General features: G+C 35.5%; 1 protein-coding gene across 22 annotated transcripts in view; it reads right to left on the bottom strand.

Annotated features, from left to right (window-relative positions):
- Positions 1–19,880, bottom strand: part of Qtman (queuosine-tRNA mannosyltransferase) — a 462,684-nt gene that overhangs the window by 53,650 nt on the left and 389,154 nt on the right. For 13 of the 22 annotated variants that reach the window (XM_087197546.1, XM_004836134.3, XM_087197556.1 and 10 more), the window contains 3 exons: positions 17,864–17,934; positions 17,071–17,162; positions 11,163–12,285 (listed from right to left, as the gene is read on the bottom strand). In XM_087197546.1, coding sequence (XP_087053672.1) covers positions 12,202–12,285; positions 17,071–17,162; positions 17,864–17,934 — 247 coding nt within the window. In that variant the 3' untranslated portion in view covers positions 11,163–12,201. Of the gene's footprint in view, positions 1–11,162; positions 12,286–17,070; positions 17,163–17,863; positions 17,935–19,880 lie in introns of those variants that run through there. The other 9 variants (XR_015445963.1, XR_015445964.1, XR_015445957.1 and 6 more) reach the window with 1 other exon arrangement.

The raw sequence follows: 19,880 nt of genomic DNA, 5'->3' as shown, positions 1-19,880 counted from the left end.
TCTGAGTAAGGAAATATCAGAAGATAATATACCATTGGTATTTATTACTCTATAATTAAGGCTGTGTCAGTGTTTTCCTTTAAATAACTCTATTTTCAGAAATTCATATCTCAAGCATAAATTTCCCTATGAATTACAGTCTAATACCATATCAGAGTATCTTCTTTTAAAGTTATCCCTCCCCTTCCTTTTCTTCCTGGGGAAGTAAGTTTCAGGATATAATTTCTGGGTTCTCTATTAGGGATAAGAGGAAGCAGACCCAGCACTGCAGTGAAAGGTACGGCTGCTGTCACCACCTGCTCCTTCTGCTCTTCAGCCCTTTGCACCAGGTGACAACACCAGGCTGTCTTTTGCAGCCTTATATCTACTTGGATGAGCAACTTCATCACTCAATGATTTTAAAGGGCAACACAGATTCCGTTGTTCAGAAATATCACAGGTGCCAGAATTGGAAATTTCAGCACAAAAAATCAGTTCTTTTACACTGCTTGCCTCGTGGTCATCTAAAATATAAACAAGGCCAGGTGAAACCCGAAATAAACCTGGGGAAAGGTATGAGCAACTTACTAACCCATGCTTCTTGCCATAGTGAGGGGTAGAAAGAGGAAAGAGGGGAAAGAGATGGAAACAAATATTTTCCCCTCCTTCTTCTTTAAGGGCTGCTCTTCACTAGTGGAACTGGCTATGACCTACAGAGAGCCTTGAAAAATTATGAGTTTCAGACCTGCCTCCTTTGCGACAGGATGCAAAGGGAGTCACCTTCTCCTTATGTCCTCAGTTTTCCTATATCTGAAATGGAGAGGTCACAAAAACAAATGCTTATTAGGAGGGCCAGAGGAGTTTCCCAAAGATATGAATCCAATATAGTGTAAGACCATAGGAAGTGGTGGGTGTGACGTGGGATGTAGAGACTGAATGCCTCCCTAAAGGTGGAATAATAGTTACAGTGAAAATACTTAAAATACTGACCACAGTGCATGATCTCTCATGTCCCTGTCAACACTAACAATGTGTCTGCTATCATTTGTGTGGCTATACTGTCTGATGTCTTTTGCCATCTTCTGCCTGGTGGAAAGAGGAATAGAAGAGAATCAGGGGTCCAAGTGAATTGGGTACACTGAACTTGTGCTTGCTGAAAGGTATTTAGGTGACAAGGACAAGAGCTCATGTAGGAAAGGTTTGTACAAAAAAGGCTTTCAGGTTTGCTAACATGCTCTGGCTTCTAAATATGCCACTATACAATGTTTTAATTTTCTCATTGGTGAATGATATAAAAACGTTTAAATTTTCATTCAAAGGACTTCACATTCCCAGAGAAAAGATAAACAAGTATATATTCCTAGTGTGTGCCACATCTTCCAGTGTTCTACCTTAGTCTACTATTCAAACACAATAACTGACAGAAGAGTAACATAAGCATTTTAGACCACCTTTCAATAATCCTTAAATCAATTTATGAGAACAGTTAGAAACCTCTCCTAGAGTTGAAACTCATGATCACAGAGCTATGGGAAAGAATAAGAAATCACTCAGGTAATGACAGATAATTTGAGGACCCCTGAAGACACTGATCCCTAATTCCAATTTAGGACAATGGGCAAGGTGAGGATCCTGGCCCCTGAAGCTACATGTGCCCCTGAAGAGCATCTTAACCATCCTAGGGAAAGCTCCCTTCCCAGGAGGAGAATGGCAAGCAGGTCACAGTTTCCTCTGTCTGGAGGAAAGGAGACAGTAACACTGTGGGAAATGGGTAGGGTGGTAGAAACTGAGAGCTCTTCTGCTCTACCACAGAGCTCTAAATTTTTCAAGATTAAAACAGAGCTCATTTAACATTTGCCTTTATCCTGCTCTCATTACCCTTCAAAGGGAAATTTATACAGCTATAGTGTTTCATCTTGCATTTGTAATGCCACAGGCATTAACAATGATGATCAGGAACCCCACCCAAAGGAACCCATGGACAGGCAAGGGGGACACTCTCCCATTTGTGACATCTAGATTGAAGTGAAGTCCTTGGCTCCTGTCACACAGGTAAGTACTGTCAGTGGTTCTGTCACTGTCAGAAGAAAATGGTTTTCTGACTTGTTTAATAGTTCAGGAAGTCAACAAATGTTGAGAATGACCAGGTAGCAACTACCCATATGGATCCCAAAGTATTTATAACTTCTCATGAAAAGGTCTATGCAACAGTAACATTTCTGACATGTAAAAAGCCATAAAGAATCAGTAAGACTTTATGTATCATGACCTAGCCTAAGAAATGGAAGGCTTATTGTACAGTGAAGGTGTCTCCCTACTGACACAACCTGCTTTTCCACCATCACTCCTCTGAAATATACATTATTTACAATTTAGTATTGATTCCTATCTTTTGTTTATAATTTTTTTGGGGGGGGGCAGGGTCCCGCTTTGTAGTGCCAGGCGTCCTTGAGCTCACTGTGTAGCCTAGATTAGCCTTGAACTTGTGGAGATTCTCCTGCCTTTAGCCTCCCAAGTGCTGGGATTACAGGTGTGTGCCACCATGCCCAGCTATGTTTGTAATACTTCAATAACATATGTACATATCTTTGAGGAGCAATTAGAATTGCTTGCATGTTTTAAAACTTTTCCAGTTACATTTTAATGAATAATTTTGAAGTGAGGATGTATTATAGAGACACTGGTTATTCCATATTTCAATTCAGAATTTAAAATGAAACAGGTTTAAGATAATGGCTTATAGGCCTCCAGGCCAATGTACTAACACTCCCAGCACAGAGGAGGAGGCTTCCAGGTCAATATTCCACCGCTGCTAGCACAGGGGAGGAGGCTTCTGGGATGACATATCGCTGCTCCCAGAACAGAGAAGGTGAGCCCAGCAGCACCCCTCTCCATTGAAATGAGAAGACATGTAAACAAGTCTCAAAAACAGACTTCCAGATCACCTACAGCACCCCCAAAGAGAAACAGAGAAGGAACACTCTGATACTCAACCTCCTGGATTCCCTGAACTGGCAACAAAAGAGGATCTGGAAAAAATGAAATCAGAAATAATTTCTCAGGTAACAGCAGAGATTGTGCCCATAGTGCAAGACATGATTAATCAATCTAGAGAGGACCTCAGGAACATGATGGAATCCCAACATAGCAAACAAATGGAATCCATAAAACAGATGCAAACAGATTTCCAGGAGATTAAAACTCCATTGAAAGTCTACGCAGCAGAATGAGCCAATGTGAGGACAGAATTTCAGATGCAGAAGATAAGATTGCAATTAGTGACCAGGAAAAGAAAAATTGCTTCAAAATTGTAAGGGAACATGAGAAATCAATCCCGCAGCTGCTAGATGATGCCAAGAAGAATAACATAAGACTGATTGGACCCAATGAAGAAAGAGGAGAGAGTGCAGATGACATAACAAAACTGTTCACAGAAGTGATGGCAGAAAACTTCCCAAGCAGGGGAAAAGAACTTGACATACAGATAATTGAGGCATATAGGACCCCAAATAGCCTTGATCAAAAAAAAAAAACTACACATAGGCATATAATTGTTAACATTCCAGAAACCCAACAGAAGAACAAAGTTCTACAAGCAGTTAGGCAAAAGAAACAAATCACATACAAAGGAAAGCCCATCAGAATACAGGACTTCTCAACACAAACCCTCAAGGCAAGAAGAGCTTGGGGTGATGTATTCCAAGCCCTAAAGAAAAACAACCTCCAACCCAGACTGATGTGCCCTGCAAAACTATCTTTCAAAATTGATGGAGACATAAGATACTTTCATGACAAAGAGCACCTGAGGAACTTCATGAATACCAAACCAGCATTCCAAAAACTTTTAGACAGTATCCTAGGAAAAGACAATGAGGATCACAACCCCAAGAAGCCCAGAAAAATTAATCCATTGGGCACAACAAGAAATTAAATGCAAAGGGGGCAAATCCAACAAAAAGAAAAAGTCATGACAATGATAAGTCAATACATATCAGTTAAAACCATCAATGTTAATGGTCTCAACTCACCAATCAAAAGAAATAGACTGGTAGAATGGGTCAAGAAGCAAGATCCAACAATATGCTGCATACAAGAAACACACTTCATTCAAAAAGAAACTCAGAGACTGATAGTTAAAGGGTGAAAAACAATACTCAATGCAACAGGAACCTGAAGAAAAGCATGAGTAGCTATCCTCCTTGCAGATCAAGTGGATTTCAAACCAACACTAATTAAGAGACAAAGAAGGACACTACATCCTTGTAAAGGAAACAATACAAAAAGAAGAGATGACAATCATAAATATCTATGCACCAAACACTAGTGCACCCAACTATATAAAACAAATACTAACAGACATGAAAAATCATATAAGCACTAATACAATAGTAGTGTGGGACCTCAATACTCCACTGTCACAAATAGAGAGATCAACTAGACAAAAGACAAGCAATGAAATACTAGAACTCAATCAAACTCTTGAACAAATGAACTTAATAGATGTTTACAGAGTGTTCCATCCCTCAAAATCAGAATACACATTCTTTTCAGCTGCACACAGGTTGTTCTCCAAAATAGACCACATACTCATGAATAGAACATGTTTAAGTAAGTGCAAAGAACTGAAGTTATCCCCTATATATTATCAGACCATAATGCAATGAAATTGGAGATCAATAGCAAAAGAAACCACAAGAATTTCATAAACACATAGAAATTGTACAACACACTTCTGAATAACCAATAGGTCACAGTGGAAATCAAAGAAGAAACCAGACAGTTCCTTCAATTAAATGACAATGCCAATACAACATATTGGAATCTATGGGACACAATGAATGCAGTCTTACGAGGGAATTTCATAGCAGTGAATACTCACATTAGGAAAACAGAGTGAGCCCAATTAAACAACCTGATGCTGAACCTCAAGCTTCTAGAAAAACAAGAGCAGGACAAAGCCAAAGCTCATACAGGGTAAGAAATTATAAAGATTGGAGCACAAATCAATGCAATGGAGACTAAAAGAAGAATTCAAAAAAATCAATGAAGCCAAGAGTTTGATCTTCGAAACAATAAACAAAATTGACAAACCCTTAGCCAACCTTATCAGAAAAAGGAAAGAAAAGGCCCAAATCCATGCAATTAGGAATGAAAAAGATAAAATTACAATGGACCCAGCAGAAATCTAGAGGATCCTCAATACCTACTTTGAGAACCTGTACATCAATAAGATGGAAAACACAGAAGAAATGGACAGATTCCTAGATACATATGAATTACCAAAGTTGAATGAAGAAGACCTAAAAATTCTAAACAACCCAATATCAGTCAATGAAATTGAAAACTTAATTAAAAATTTACCAGCTAAGAAAAGCCTGGGTCCTGATGGCTTCACTGCTGAATTCTACAAGACATTTAGAGAGGAACTGCTGCCACTATTGTTTAAACTCTTCAATGAAATTGAAAGGGAAGGAATACTTCCAAATTCATTCCTGGAAGTAAGCATCACCTTGATCCCCAAAGCAGAGAACGACCCAATCAAAAAGAGAACTATAGGCCAATCTCAGTAATGTACATAGATGCAAAAAGTCTTAATAAGATACTGGTAAATAGAATGCAGATGATCATGAAGAAGATACACCCAAAGCAAGTGGGATTCATCCCAGGGAAGCAGGGATGGTTCAGTATATGCAAAGCAATCTATATCAATAGAGCCAAGGACAAAAACTATATGATCTTCTCAATAGATGCAGAAAAGGCATTTGACAAAATCCAAGATGCATTTATGATAAAAACCCAACAAAAAACTGGAATAGATGGTCTCTACCTCAATCTGATAAAAGCCATCCATGAAAAACCAACAGCCAATATCATACTAAATGGCCAAAACCAGAAATCCTTCACACTAAAATCAGGAACAAGACAAGGATGTCCACTATCACCACTCCTGTTCAATATAGTCTTGAAAACATTATCCACGACAATTAGACAAGAGAAAGAAATAAAAGGAATAAAGATAGGAAATGAAGAAGTCAAATTGTCATTATTTGCAGATGACATGATATTCTATATAGAAGACCCCAAGAAACTCCACTAAATGTCTTCTAGACTAACCAAAATTCAAATAACCAAATTCAGTAAAGTAGCTGGATACAAGGTCAATACACAAAAATCAATTATCAAAAATCAATAGCTTTTCTGTACACGAACAACAGACTAACTGAGAGAGAAATAGGGCAAACAATTCCTTTCACAATAGCATCTGAACAACTGAAATACGTAGGAATCAACCTAACGAAAGAAATCAAAGACCTCTTCTCTAAAAACTATAGCACTCTGAAAACAGAGATTGAAGATGATAACAGAAAATGGAAAGACATTCCCTGCTCTTGGGTAGGAAGGATCAACATAGTGAAAATGGCCATATTTCCAAAACTGCTATATAGATTCAATGCAATCCCAATTGAAATCCCAGGAGCATACTTCAGGGACGTTGAGAAAACAATCCAAAAATTCATTTGAAATAAGAAGAGACCTAGAGTAGCAAAAGCAATTCTAGGTAACCGAGACCTGGCAGGGGGTATTACAACCCCCAAGGTGAAACTACACTACAAAGCTACTGTGATAAAAACAGCATGGTACTGGCAAAGAAACAGACCTGAGGACCAGTGGAACAGATTAGAAGATGCAGAAACAACTCTAGACACATTCAGCCACCTCATCTTTGACAAAGGAGCCAAACACCCTTACTGGAGGAAAGATAGCCTCTTTAATAAATGGTGTGGAAAAATTGCGTTTCAACTTGCCAAAGATTAAAACTAGGTATCTCTCACCATTTACTAAATTAAAATCAAAAAAGGATTAAAGATCTAAATATTGAAACAGAAATGCCAAACTGGCTGGAACAGAGGTTAGGTAGAACTCTTGAAGACATTGATATATTAAAAGATTTTATGAACAAAACCTCAGTTGCCTGTGAACTAGCACAAACAATTAACAAGAGGGATCTCTTCTTACTAAAAAGCTTCTGCACAGCAAGAGAAACCACCAACAGAGTGAAGAGACAATCCACAATGTGGGAAAAAATTTTCACTTGCTGTTCCTCAGACAAAGGTCTACTATATCGAATTTATAAAGAACTTTAAAAACTCAGACCTCCCAAATTTAAAGACCCAATCCAAAAACGGGCATCTGAAATGAACAGACATTTCTCAGACAAAGAAGTAGAAATAGCAAATAAATACAGGAAAAAATGTTCAACATCACTGGTCATTAGAGAGATGCAGATGAAAACAATGCTGAGATTCCACCTCACCCCAGAAAGAATGGCTGCTATCATGAAGTCAACCAATAACAAATGCTGGCAGGGCTGTGGGGAAAGAAGAACTCTGCTCCGCTGCTGGTGGGAGTGTAGACTGGTGCAACCACTGTGGAAATCAGTATGGAGATACCTCAAAGAACTAGGGCTGGAAGTCCCATTTGACCCAGCTATTCCCCTGCTGGGGATCTTCCCCAAGGAATGAAAAGAATCATACCACAGTGTTATATGTCCACCCATGTTCATACAGCACAGTTTGTAATAGCCAAAACTTGGAAACAGCCCAAATGCCCATAAACTGGAGACTGGATAAAGAAAATGTGGTTTTTTAATAAAATGGAGTACTACTCAGCCATAACAAATGAAAAATTAGACATTTATAGCTAATTGGATGCACACTGAGGCGATACTCTTAAGTGAAATAAATAGGACACCCATGTGTAAATCCCACATAGTTTCTCTAGTGTGAGAAACTGAAAGTGCAAATTAGGACTAAAAGGTTTAATAGATAATGTGAAATAGTAAGAAAAGGGGCAAAGGGGAAGGAGAAGTGTGAGGGGTAGGGGAAATGAAAGAACAAATTGAATTAATATGAGAAAAGCAAAAAACAGAAATGAACTGTTTGTAAATAGGGTGGGATGGAAGGGTTGAAGGGAGGGCAAGGGAAGGGGGGAAAATAAGAACCAAGAGAGATTATGTAAAGGTGCAAATTTCCAATGATGAATGTCATTATATTGTATACCTAAAATGTATCAATAAAATAAAATTTAAAAAAAGATAATGGCTTATAATATACTCTCTTCATTCTTAAATATAAGATCTGATAATAAATATTCTCCATTTTTCCAGTGAAACAGAAAGGAGTTAGGCAATGCTTGTCAATAGTCTATTGAAAAAGAATCACACAATTATGTTCACATTAAAGGACAACATCGCTGATGTGGTGGTACATCCCTGTAATTCCAGCACTCAGGAGGCTGAGGCAGGAGGATAGAAAATTCGAGGCCTGCCTTGGTGTATAGTGAATTCCAGGCCAGCTTGGATTGTATAGGTAGGTCCTTTCTCCAAATGAAGACAAAACCCAAAACAAGCACAAATACAAACAAACAAACAAACAAACAGGACAGCATGGGACACCACCTGAAGACTGATTCCATCCCTCATGGAAACTATCTGAGACTTACATGAAATTTCTTTTGTAGCTCATAATATTTCTGGGTAGCAGATGCTTTCTAAAAAACAGATTTTACTTTTAAAAATACCAAACATAATTAACACCTTCAACATAAAATGAAACTTTTGCTTCCAGATGCATTTCAAGGTGTTGAAATTAATATATGCAGCCCTCGATGGCTAAGGATTCCCACTGATTTATGGATTCCTCTACCATATTTTATGTAGCAAGATTGAAGAACTGAGAATAAGGGTAGGACATTTAAATTTAACTGTATTTGAAGGCTGTGTATTAAACCAGGAACATCTTGAAAAGGGTCTTGATGTGTTCCTAATCAACATAGCAAAAGGTTAAGAACATGGCAAAAATAAATAGGTTTAGGGTAAACATCCTGGACACTGAATCAAGGTCTTCATAATAGCCAGACTTTTATAGCTATAGTGGTACCTTGGTTCATGAACTTAATTCTTTCCAAGATTCTGGTCACAAACTGAATTGGATGAGAACTGAATCAAATCTCCCCATAAAGTCAACATTGTACCTCACCACTGAATTTGATTTGGTTCTTGTCCAATTCGGTTTGCTGCCAGAATTGTGGGAATAATAATTAAGTTCAAGAACTGAGGTACCACTGTATCCAACATTACAATTGTTTAATTATTTTTTTCTTTTACAGTATAAAGAAAAAAATTATTTAGTGCACAGTTTCAGAGGCGCAAAGTCCATGAGCAGGCAGCTTCATCTGTTTGGCTTCTGGTAAGGTCCTTCTCGGCTGGGTCACAATATGGCAGAGAAATAAGGAGTGGAATTAGCAGCATGCAAGACGGGCCTCACTTTATGAGTCTGCTCTAGTGAGAACTCACTTTGAGAGATTAGCATTAATCTCTCCCAAGGTTATGACTTAATTACTAAGCCCCTACCTCTTCAAGTTTCTAATGCCTTTTATATTGACACACCGAGGACCAAGCTCCCAATGCAGGAAACTTTGGGGACACACTCAAATCATGTGGAAACGTGGAATACCTGAAAGGTGCCTTAAGGTGAAAGTACTGTTTTCAAAAATACACCATTGTGGTAAGTTTCTATTTTCATATTGTACTTTCAATACTTTCTCTTCCTTTGTTCTATTTAATGATTTTTTAAAAGGATGAAAGCAACAAAACTGTTTAAAAGACAGAATTTTCAAAGAACGTGTTAAAAACAAGAAATAATGGGTTCATTTCTCATGACTCTAAGAGAAATAGAAATTAATAAGAAGTTGTATTCCTAGTTATCCACAGACTTCAACAAAATATTGGTTGATTTACTAACATTTCATTCCACCGTGTCATGGATATTGAGAGGCCTATGCACATATACACATGAGATATAGTTATATCTTTTTAAGTATTTAGAATTATTGTTTATAAAGCTTTTTATTGCTTAGATGCACTAATACCAAATCTGTCAGGATGAACAACTTTCATGTAAGTTTTTTTCCTGGAAGCAATGATGGGCACAGGTGAAAACAAAAATTGATTTGAATATGGGTGTAGGAAAAAACTCATACAAAGGGAACTTTCAATATTATATTTTCCAAAATCAGAAAAAGTATTTAAATGTTTTGGATGTAGTCTCTGAAATAAATTTAACGGGTTTTTTGCTCATCAGTTAGTGAGAAAACACACGGGTAGTTCTTGTACATATAAGATCTTATCCACCCTAAAATGTGAGCCCATTATTTTCAGGATAGAAAAACACAGTAAAACTTAAATACCATTTCTTGGCTGTGAGATTTACATTATCTTGGGAAGATGTCTTCTATGATACAGCACATTTCTGATTGGTTTATTTTACTAGAGGGTATAAAGTATAACCTTGCCCCAAAGAAGTGTCTACGAACATTTTATCCATATTCATATCTTTAGTTCTGCTCTCAAATGGTGCACCCCTGCTAGCTAGATCCAAGCTCCATAGACTTGGACAGGAAGTGAATTCTGAAATAGTTACCAAACCCTTTGCTATGTGAGCGAGAAAGTAGTAATTTGTTCCATGACTTCCAAGTAAGCAAAGGCTAGAAGGTCCAAGGATCTCCTATTGGGTGGGGAGAAGAGCAAAAGAATTGTTTGTTTCTGCTTCTTTGGGTTTCTGTTTTAAAATTCTTAGGCTTCATGGATTCTGAACACCTGCTTGCTTTTATCTGTAAGACCTCCTTTACCCCAAGGGTTATGTCTGGCTCCCTAATCTTTGTCTAGCTCCTGCTTCGGATTTTGCCACCTCTCAAATGGGCCCCACTGGACTTCAGTGTCACTTCCCATTCCATCTCCAATGCTTGCTAGACCACTCAGTCCTTCTAGAAGCCCGAGAGCCAGGGGTGGCATTTGTCTACCCACCTCTCCCTGGCTGATTCTCACTCTGTGGTGCAGAGAACTTATTCATTTGAAGAGCTAGGAAAGTTACAATTTACCTGTCAGTAAACAGAAGATGGTTTATCAACAGACTTTACCTTAATGACTACAAATGTTTACCTCCTGCTTTTCAGAATGCAAAGAAAATCTTGGAAATGTCATAATATCTTACAAACATTTGCAAAACAGATCCTTGTTCATCCAGAAAAGAAACAATTGTATTCGTTGTCTCTGACACATGGAAAACATTCAGTGAGAAACATACAGAGAGATGTACACGCTTATACGTAAATGAATATGCTAATTAAAAATTGCAGTGGGCACTTTATTAAAAATTTATTTTACAATCTAGCTTTTCAAAACATCTTTATATCAACAAATACAGCAGTCTGATTACTGGAATCATAAGTGATTTATCTTGAAAAGGTTATACTTGCAGCAGGATGCAAATTTTGAAGAATATTTATATCAAAATTACTGGCTTTATTCTAAGTATTTTGATCTCTCTATTTTTATCTCTAGGAAAAAAAAAAAAGTATCTCAGTGTTCATTTGATAGGTGAGATGGTTCCACTGACTGTATTTGCTATGCTTGTCTGAATTACAGCTGTTTATCTTGCAACTTTCTTTAAGATTAATTAAATGCAAATGTAACTCTGTGAATCATGGGAATACCTGCCAGACCTCTTATTAATACCTTCACTTAAAAACTCCTGTGCCAGAGAGTCATTAATTTGCTAAAAGAAAAGTGCTAAAGAAGCCCTTTGCCCACAAACAGTTCTGAGATGGCTGCCCAATTAGTCCGGTAGCATTCTGATCCTCCTTTCAGGTCCCATGGCCCTTTGAGGACACAAGAAGGCTCCAATGATAACCTGGCAACCTAGGTAGAAACCCAGCCAAGTGTGAGCTTTTGAAGCTGCAGTTTGGCTGCCATCGTGTCGGCGAAAAGAAAGAATTCAGGCACCATGTCATCCAGTACAAAGGATAAAAACGGATTCAACCGGAAATTCAATGTGGCACCACATATGGGATACATGAGTGCAGTTATACAACAGGCCACATATTTTTTTTGAACAGTCTCCTACATGTGATGCCGAGGACATGTGTAACCATCATAACGTCTCTAGGAATCTGTATTTAATTTGAGTTGGGGTGGTGGCAGGGATTGGAGATCTGAAGCCGCCACAGGTTTGTGGCAGATGGCTCTGTGTCAGCTATGACAAGCAGCCAGGCTCAGCTTCCTCTGCAGATTTTCTTTTCTCTCTGATCAGGTAAATATGGGCACACTCTGGAAAGTTCTTCAGATTCTGCCTTAGGCTGCAAGTTTGTGACTTAGCCCATCTGTCACAAATCTTCCCTAGGTTCTGTTGTAAGCAGAGACCTGAATTTACTATGTAGGGCTGCCCAAGAAAACGGAGCCATTTCACCCTGTAACAAGGAGGAGGGAGAAAAGAGAAAGCAATGAAGAAGCATGAACAACTGAAACACCAAAGTAGGCTGAAAATTCATAATGCAAATTGGCATCACTTACATCAATTGTGCTTCAAAAGCCACCAAGTAAAGGGTCTTGAATTCCATCACCTCAGGAAATTACAGAATCTGATGGGATTAAAGTATCCCTGTATTTCCAACCATAGTAGAAAGAAAGCTACTGCGTTTCTGCAAATGGGTACACACTACTGCTCATGTATTTCCTGGTTTATGTTAGTGGATGACAGCTACTAGAAGTTTATCATCCAACTTCTAACTTTTATAAACAAAAGAAACACAACATTCTTATTACTTTTCCTAATTTGTGAATTTTACTTTTAAGTGGTGAAGACACAAGATAAATGCCCTTACTATTATGTGGAATTTCTGGAGTGCTCCAAATTTACAAATGAATTTATATTCATTATTTCATCTCAGCAGTACCTCAGGGGGTAGAAGCTATTATGATTTTAAAAATCTCCCAGATTTACAGCAGAATTATATGGGAGCCAAGAAGGTACCTAGAGCCAGGCTGCAAATGAGGAGCAGAGAAAGACAAAACCTCTAACTGATCTTAATAGGCCAAAGCATATCTATTATGCTAAACGCTTTTGTTTTGCTTTTATTTTACTTAGTTCAAAGGAAAACTAAACCAAATAAAACTGAGAGAGGAAGTGAAAAAGGAAAAGAGAACAAGAAGGAGAAGGGGAAAGGGAGGAAGGGTAATAGGAAAGAAGTAAAGAGAGTTCAAGATTAAGAATTGGCCTTACATTATGCTAGTGCAATTCAGAGATTCTTACAAGTTCTTAAAATGTCACCAACAATTTAGTTTTCATTTTTAAGGAGAAAGTAAGGACTTGAAAGGAGTGTTAATACCAGTGAGAAACACCTTGTTCATATCTAAAGTATAAGCTCAAATGAAAAGGGGACTCTAAAGTGACCAGTCTCTTGAAGGAAACTTAAAGGGGTTTGGCTGTGGTTCAGATAGATGTAGCCTGACATAATTCAGACAATCATAAATGGCTTTTCTGGGCATAGAGTCTGAATAGTAAGCTTAATCATTGTTTGGAATTAGTTTTAGGCAGAAATCTGAAAATTCTTCTGTTTTCCAAATAACAGCAGATTATAAAAAGGTCTTGGATGTTGAACTTGACGAGGAAACCAAAAAGCAAAAAGACTAGTCTCTGCCTCCATCTCTGTCCTTCTTCTCTCCTCTCTCTCTCTCTCTCTCAGTCAGTATTGCTCAATTTGTAAATAAGAGTAAATGAGAAATAGCACAGGCATGAAAATCTCTTCTGTAGTCCTGGTGATATCTACTTTACACAAATGCTCTACACCTGTTCTAGTTTCAATACTGGTAACAAGCAATTTTCTATCATTTTTCTCTAAAGCACTTTAAAATAAAATGATTAATGAAATACCAATCTCAAACAACTATTGGAAATTTTCAGTAAGTAAAATCATGCAGTATAAATGAGATAAAAAATTCTACTTTATAGTACAGAGTTGCTTGAGTCGGAGAGGGAGAACTATTGTTAGTGTAAGAGGTCAATCTTTGGCTGATTATTTTAAGGTTTCTTCTAGAAACCTGTGTTGAAGTTAGGCTTAGGGGTCTAAAAGAGCTCCCTATTAAGGATGAAGTAAAACTAGTTTTCCTATGCAAGTTCATGTTCCATGCTTGACCTCCTGGAGGACATGTCCTAACACTACAAGAAAGTTATAATCAATGACCAAACCATGCATACAAACCTTTAAAGTGGCCCTAAAGTTTTTCAAGTTAAGAAAATGGTTTTAGATTTTTAAAGATTATTAAAAAATACTTAGTTTTTGCATGCCTAAATTTCTCTAAAAATTCTAAAATGTGTGTCTGAGACAGAGAGACAGAGACAGACAGACACACACACAGACAGAGACAGAGACAAAGAGAAAATGAGTGCACACTTGCAATCACTCGAGGAATTTAAATATCTCAGACATGACATGATTTCAGGTAAGAAGTCATCAACCCAGAGTCTGAAGTAGTCACTTTAAGAAAAAAAAGTAAATTCTGTGTCTGCTTTTTGGTTGCTAGCATTCTGTTTCAAATCCGCTTTAAGTTATAGCCCTAAAACTCTCACTCTTATTCAAAGTATAATGTCTCATGTGAGAAGCAAGCCAAGTGTTAGTAGCCTTATTCTAGTCATTAAATTTCTAAGTGTGAAACCATATGAAAAAAATTCTATCCTAAAGTGAACTCTATATGATAAGAAGTTGAAATGATTTTAAAATGTAAACTTTTAACAACAAAAAAAGAGTAAGGTGTAAAAATGTAAAGGAACAAATTAAATAATTCAGTGACATTCTATACTTTCAGATCTTAGAAGTATATGTTTTACAAAAGCAAACAGCACTGTCCAATGGGATAAATCTTTACAAAAAACTCAAATTCTCTTCACAGAACACACAAAAGAACCTCCTCCACTGCATAAGAAAAGTAGGTAAAAAGCTGCCTTGCAAAAAAGAATTCTCTAGTTTTGAGTGAAAGTAAATGGTACCTGAATAGTGTATATTTATAAAACATCAGATAACAATTATCATAATTTATTATAGCTTTAGAAGCATTTTTTTGTTTTGGATCTAAGTCCTATTTTAATAAATGAACTAAATTCGTGATCTTTCCTATGATTTTTTAAAGTCAATTCCTTCAACATGTAAGTTTTTCCTAAGAGTAGCATCATAAAGCTCTTTATTACTTATAATTTTAGAGTACTTCCTTTAATTTTTGAGATTAATTTTTACATAGTATACTATTAAGATCTATCACGACATATATGAAAGTGTATTACAGGTTTATAACAAAAAATTTATGGTAAATGTAATTCAAACTTTATTGTACACATACATTCTTATAAATGCTTATAAGTCAATTACTAATTTAGAAAACTTTAGGATGGAGGACTTTATGATTTAAAAACTAAAAATATATGTTAAGTATTAACAAATAATAACTCACTGAAGTGACATTTAAGGTATGGGCTATTTTTAAGCTGTATAAGGATGATTTTATATACTGACAGGATACCACTAAGCTAACATTCTTTTAGAATTTTTTCAGAAGTTGTTTGTAAAATAAATAATTATAGTTACATTATGGCAATAACTATATTAAGGTATTTCAATTGGAGATCTGCTTTCTTTTCTAACTAGAGACAACTTGTTGCAGTGACTTTTGAAATAGTTAAAATTTGCAGATGTGGGGTAACATAGTTAATAAGCCCTAACCTGAAGCAAAATTAAAAACTGGTAAATTTTTGTGGTGGAACATATTTGTAAATACTTCACCAAAAATTCATCTGAAGGAATAAAAATCAATAATTTAACCATGAACTCACTGAAAATACGTTTGTAGTATGTATAGAAAATGAATCATTTTGTGCTAATACTTAATTATTTCCTCAATTTTGATAGTTTGCGTATTTGGACAGTCTGTCACATGGTAAACTATTCACTTAATATTTTATACAAACAAAACTGCTACTGAACTTTAGAATTAGGAAATATTGGGGAAAACCTTAGAGACCTGTCTTCTCTGTGAATCTCTACATGTATATGATACAATAGTATTGACTGAAGGAGTGACAGTCGAGCCCGGAACTGTGCAGTCAGCATTTTAAACTATTATGAGCTACCTTCTGAACCATTGCCAAGTTAATAGACAATGAAAGATAATGAGCTTGAAATTGGGTGTTAAATTGCATTTTTAGTTCTCTCCTTTTTTCTTGAAGTTTAACTGTTTCCTGGAGAAACAAAGTCATGTTTTGATATATCACTATGTAAATATGTATTTTAGGCCATAAAAAAAAAATGAGAGAAAAAAAGGCAGAGAACAGTATTTCATGTAGAAGATTATATTAACATAGGAAAATTAAAATATGCTGGATTATGAAACTGCTAGATTGTAAACTATACTGAATTTATGTAAAATGAAGATGCTACATTCAAAGAATATAAAAAAGTATATTACTTATGGCTTAGAGCCACCTTTGAAACTCATAAAGGAGATTCATCCTACTTCAATTACTTAGACTTTTAGTGGGGCCTCTTTGTGTTGTTATTTCAACAATCTAAAATTCTTGACTCAAGTAAGAGAAGAAAAATAATGAATGAGGGCCTGAATGACGATGCTATTTATATATACTATTTGCCTTCTGCTCTTGCCATTGAGAGATTAAACGGAGAGTTAACTCTAAAAACGGAGTATTTTTATGTCATGTTATTAAAACGGACAAGGGAAATATTCAACTTTGGAAAGTAATCTTTAAAGTAGTTAAAAAATGAACACCAAACTTCAATGATGTCATTCACCTGAATTTTTGAGGACTGAAGATTTCATTATGATGGGAGAAAGGCTTATCCTCATTAGTATAATTGTAGAATCTTTCCTTCCTTTTAAACTAATGAGTTACATTAATCCAAGTTCATTTTTATAAGCCTCTTGGGACTAAATGTAAAGGACAGTCATCTTAGAAAACAATAAATTTTTTAAAAAAGCATGTATCATGCATTAAGTGTATGTATTTCATATGACCTCGGTTAATACAACTGGCATCCAGTTTAATTAATCCTTGTTAGTGTAACAACTAATATCCCTGCCTAGCATGTTTCCTTTAAACATTAGTATGTTAATTAAATGTTTTTTTTAAAGATTTTTCTTTGTACTTCAATACGGCATTTATACCACGTAAATCTCTTCTCAATAACTACCTTATAGAGATGTTTTCTTACAATATCTGGTCTCTTGCAGAAATTCTGGAGCTTTTTTGAAAGCTGTTCAGGTGTAGAATACAGATATTCAGCTGCAGGAAAAACAGATACATTTTTAATGAAACAAAAACCTCAAAGCACACACTCCATATTAGTCACTTTACTAATTAAAAATGCATATTGCTCTGTGCCGCCTTGTGTTTTACATTATTTAAGCATGATTTTATAAGGTTACCTCAGCTCACAAGGATGTTTAATGCTAAATAAGACTGTGTAGTTGTTCTGTTTAGACATCTCCTTTGGGTGATTAAAATACATTATTCTAATGTAACACAATGCATATGTGATATATTTAGTGATGAGAATTTTTTCAAAGAATTGGTACTATAGCCGTATGTACCCTGTACAACAGTTGCATATTATTAACTACTCAATTGTTTAAATAATTTGGTGTGACTTTCAGTCCTTGATTTTTTTCTCTGTGTATATCATTAAAAAAATCTGTAAGCAATTGTAGCAACATTGACCTGCTTATAAAAATCCATCATTATAGGATGTGTATGCTAACAATGAAGAATGCTATTTGAAAACTTGTTTTTTTGTTATCTTAAAAGAACAGATGGTAAATATAAGCTTACTCTAATGTACTAAAACACAAAATTTTCCTTAACACTAACATGTTGACTTGCCAAATAAACAATTGCTCCTGCCTAAGTTTATTTTCAAACTTTCTAATTTAGTATGAATCATGTATTAAATCACAACAAAGACAAAAGCACATTAAAGCAGCTACCTGGGAATATTTCGGGATAAACCAAATCTTTGGGACAAAGTGGATAACAACCACAATACACAGCTTCCAACCTAGAGAAATATTAGAGAGGATAAGAATATATTAAAGACATTATTATCATAACCAGAAAGTGGTTTTGTTTGCCTAAGTTAACAGTATGAGCCCAGAATTAACTGGGTCAAAAAACATGTTCAGCAATACAATCCTAAAAGCCAAATTTGCTCTTTTTAAAGATTTTATTGATCATATATGAATTTCATAGAACAGAACCAACAGCATATGTTTTATTCACTGAATTAATCAAAGCGCAGCGCTGCATTTTTTTTTGTTTTTAAAATACTGTTTAACACATTTTATAATCAGCAGATAAACACATGTAACAACATGGTAAAGTATGGACAGCTTTTCTTAATAATGCTGCAAAGCCTCAGAATGTTCATTTTTCAAAAAATGTTTAAATAAAATGGCAAATACTTAACTTTAGCACTGAAGCCGTAGAAGTGATCGAGGCACTTTTAAAAGCAGCAGAAAAAAATTTACAATCTGTTGTGATGGGATATTTTCATTTTAAGCTCATGCTTCGAAACAATTTGTTATTATGCAGAATGTAAAACTCTTTTCTTGAAAAAAATCTCACAAAGATTACTTTAATTTTTCTTTTCTGACTAGAAACTCAGCCCTGATTCCATTTGATCAGAAACGAAGACTTTTGTTATGAAACAAACAGAGAAGTTTCACTTTGTGAGAGGGTTTCCTAACGGACACCTATGGGAAGTTCTTCTGTATGTCACAGTGATGAGGGTTAAGGGAGAGGGAAGGTACGGCTGGCTTTTCAATGGCCATGTTAGGGCTGTCTAACAGCTATTGATCTGACATATAATAAACTTTAAAGATACCACTGTCATTTCTGTTGGCTAGAAATTATGCAGTGAAATTCAAAACACTCTTTAAAATATGTTTATTTTATGAGAGACTTTGAATTGCATCCAAAATGTTGACCAAAGGCTGAGTTTATTTTGAACTACAGATTTTTTTCAGCCCAAGAATAATTTGAAGTCATGTCAATGTTTACCTTGTTTATTTACAGTGACAAAGTACATGCAACTTAAGCTGTTTTTAAGTGGGTGATGTTTTCTCTATTTTATTATGCTAAACTGAAATTGGTTCAAAGGAAAAGTATTTACTTTGAGCTGCAGATTTTGGAAAAATACTGAGTTCAAAGTTTTCTTGAGAGCTGATAGAAGTTACAAGATAATACAGTAGAAAGGCACAGATTTGACTTACCAATTATTAGTTTCAGAATCTAAGGTATATCTAATATTTTTTCTCCACATATATAGGGTAACATTAAAATTCTTATTGTAATCATGGCTATGAACTACATTCGGCTGTAGTATAAAATATTAATAAAAGTTCTGAGCATATAACCCTGTGATACACTTCATGAACCAAAAGAAAATATGCACTTTATCCGAGGACAGTCAGCTTTAAAATGCTGTGCCAACTGAAAAGCAAATACATATGAACATTCACTTATAATTACATAAAATCAAAAGAGTGAAGTCACAGGCATTTTAGAGAGTGCACATGTTATCTGCTTTTTAATAATGGATTTGAAATAGAGTGTTCTGTTCCCCGAAAGAATATCACAGGCCAAATTACATTTTGAGTCATTGTATGAGTATATACCATGCTATTTCCAAAAAAACCTCTGCAAAAAATACTGTACAGTAAGATAAGAATAGCATTATTTGATTTAGGATGAAAAAATTTATAAATTTTGGATATAAATTTTTATTTGTAAATTATCATATTCATAGTTCTTTTTCTAATTCATCATGAAACAACCACCATATCTGCTGGCTATAAAACATGAAATTTTATTACATTCCTTATTTAGCAGGATTATTTTTGAATATACATAAAATAAGCTATGATATTTTGAAACAAATTTAAACATTCATTGACATAAGTTTCTCATATTTTGTTATTTTGAAAAAAGTTCATCTCATGACAA

Source organism: Heterocephalus glaber, unplaced genomic scaffold, assembly GCF_053883595.1.
Source record: "Heterocephalus glaber isolate CG9 unplaced genomic scaffold, H.glaber_assembly_v1.0 deba00000347, whole genome shotgun sequence".
Taxonomy (NCBI): Eukaryota; Metazoa; Chordata; class Mammalia; order Rodentia; family Bathyergidae; genus Heterocephalus; species Heterocephalus glaber.
The sequence above is the reverse complement of the archived record's forward strand: the minus strand, read 5'-3'. Positions and strand labels throughout refer to the sequence as shown.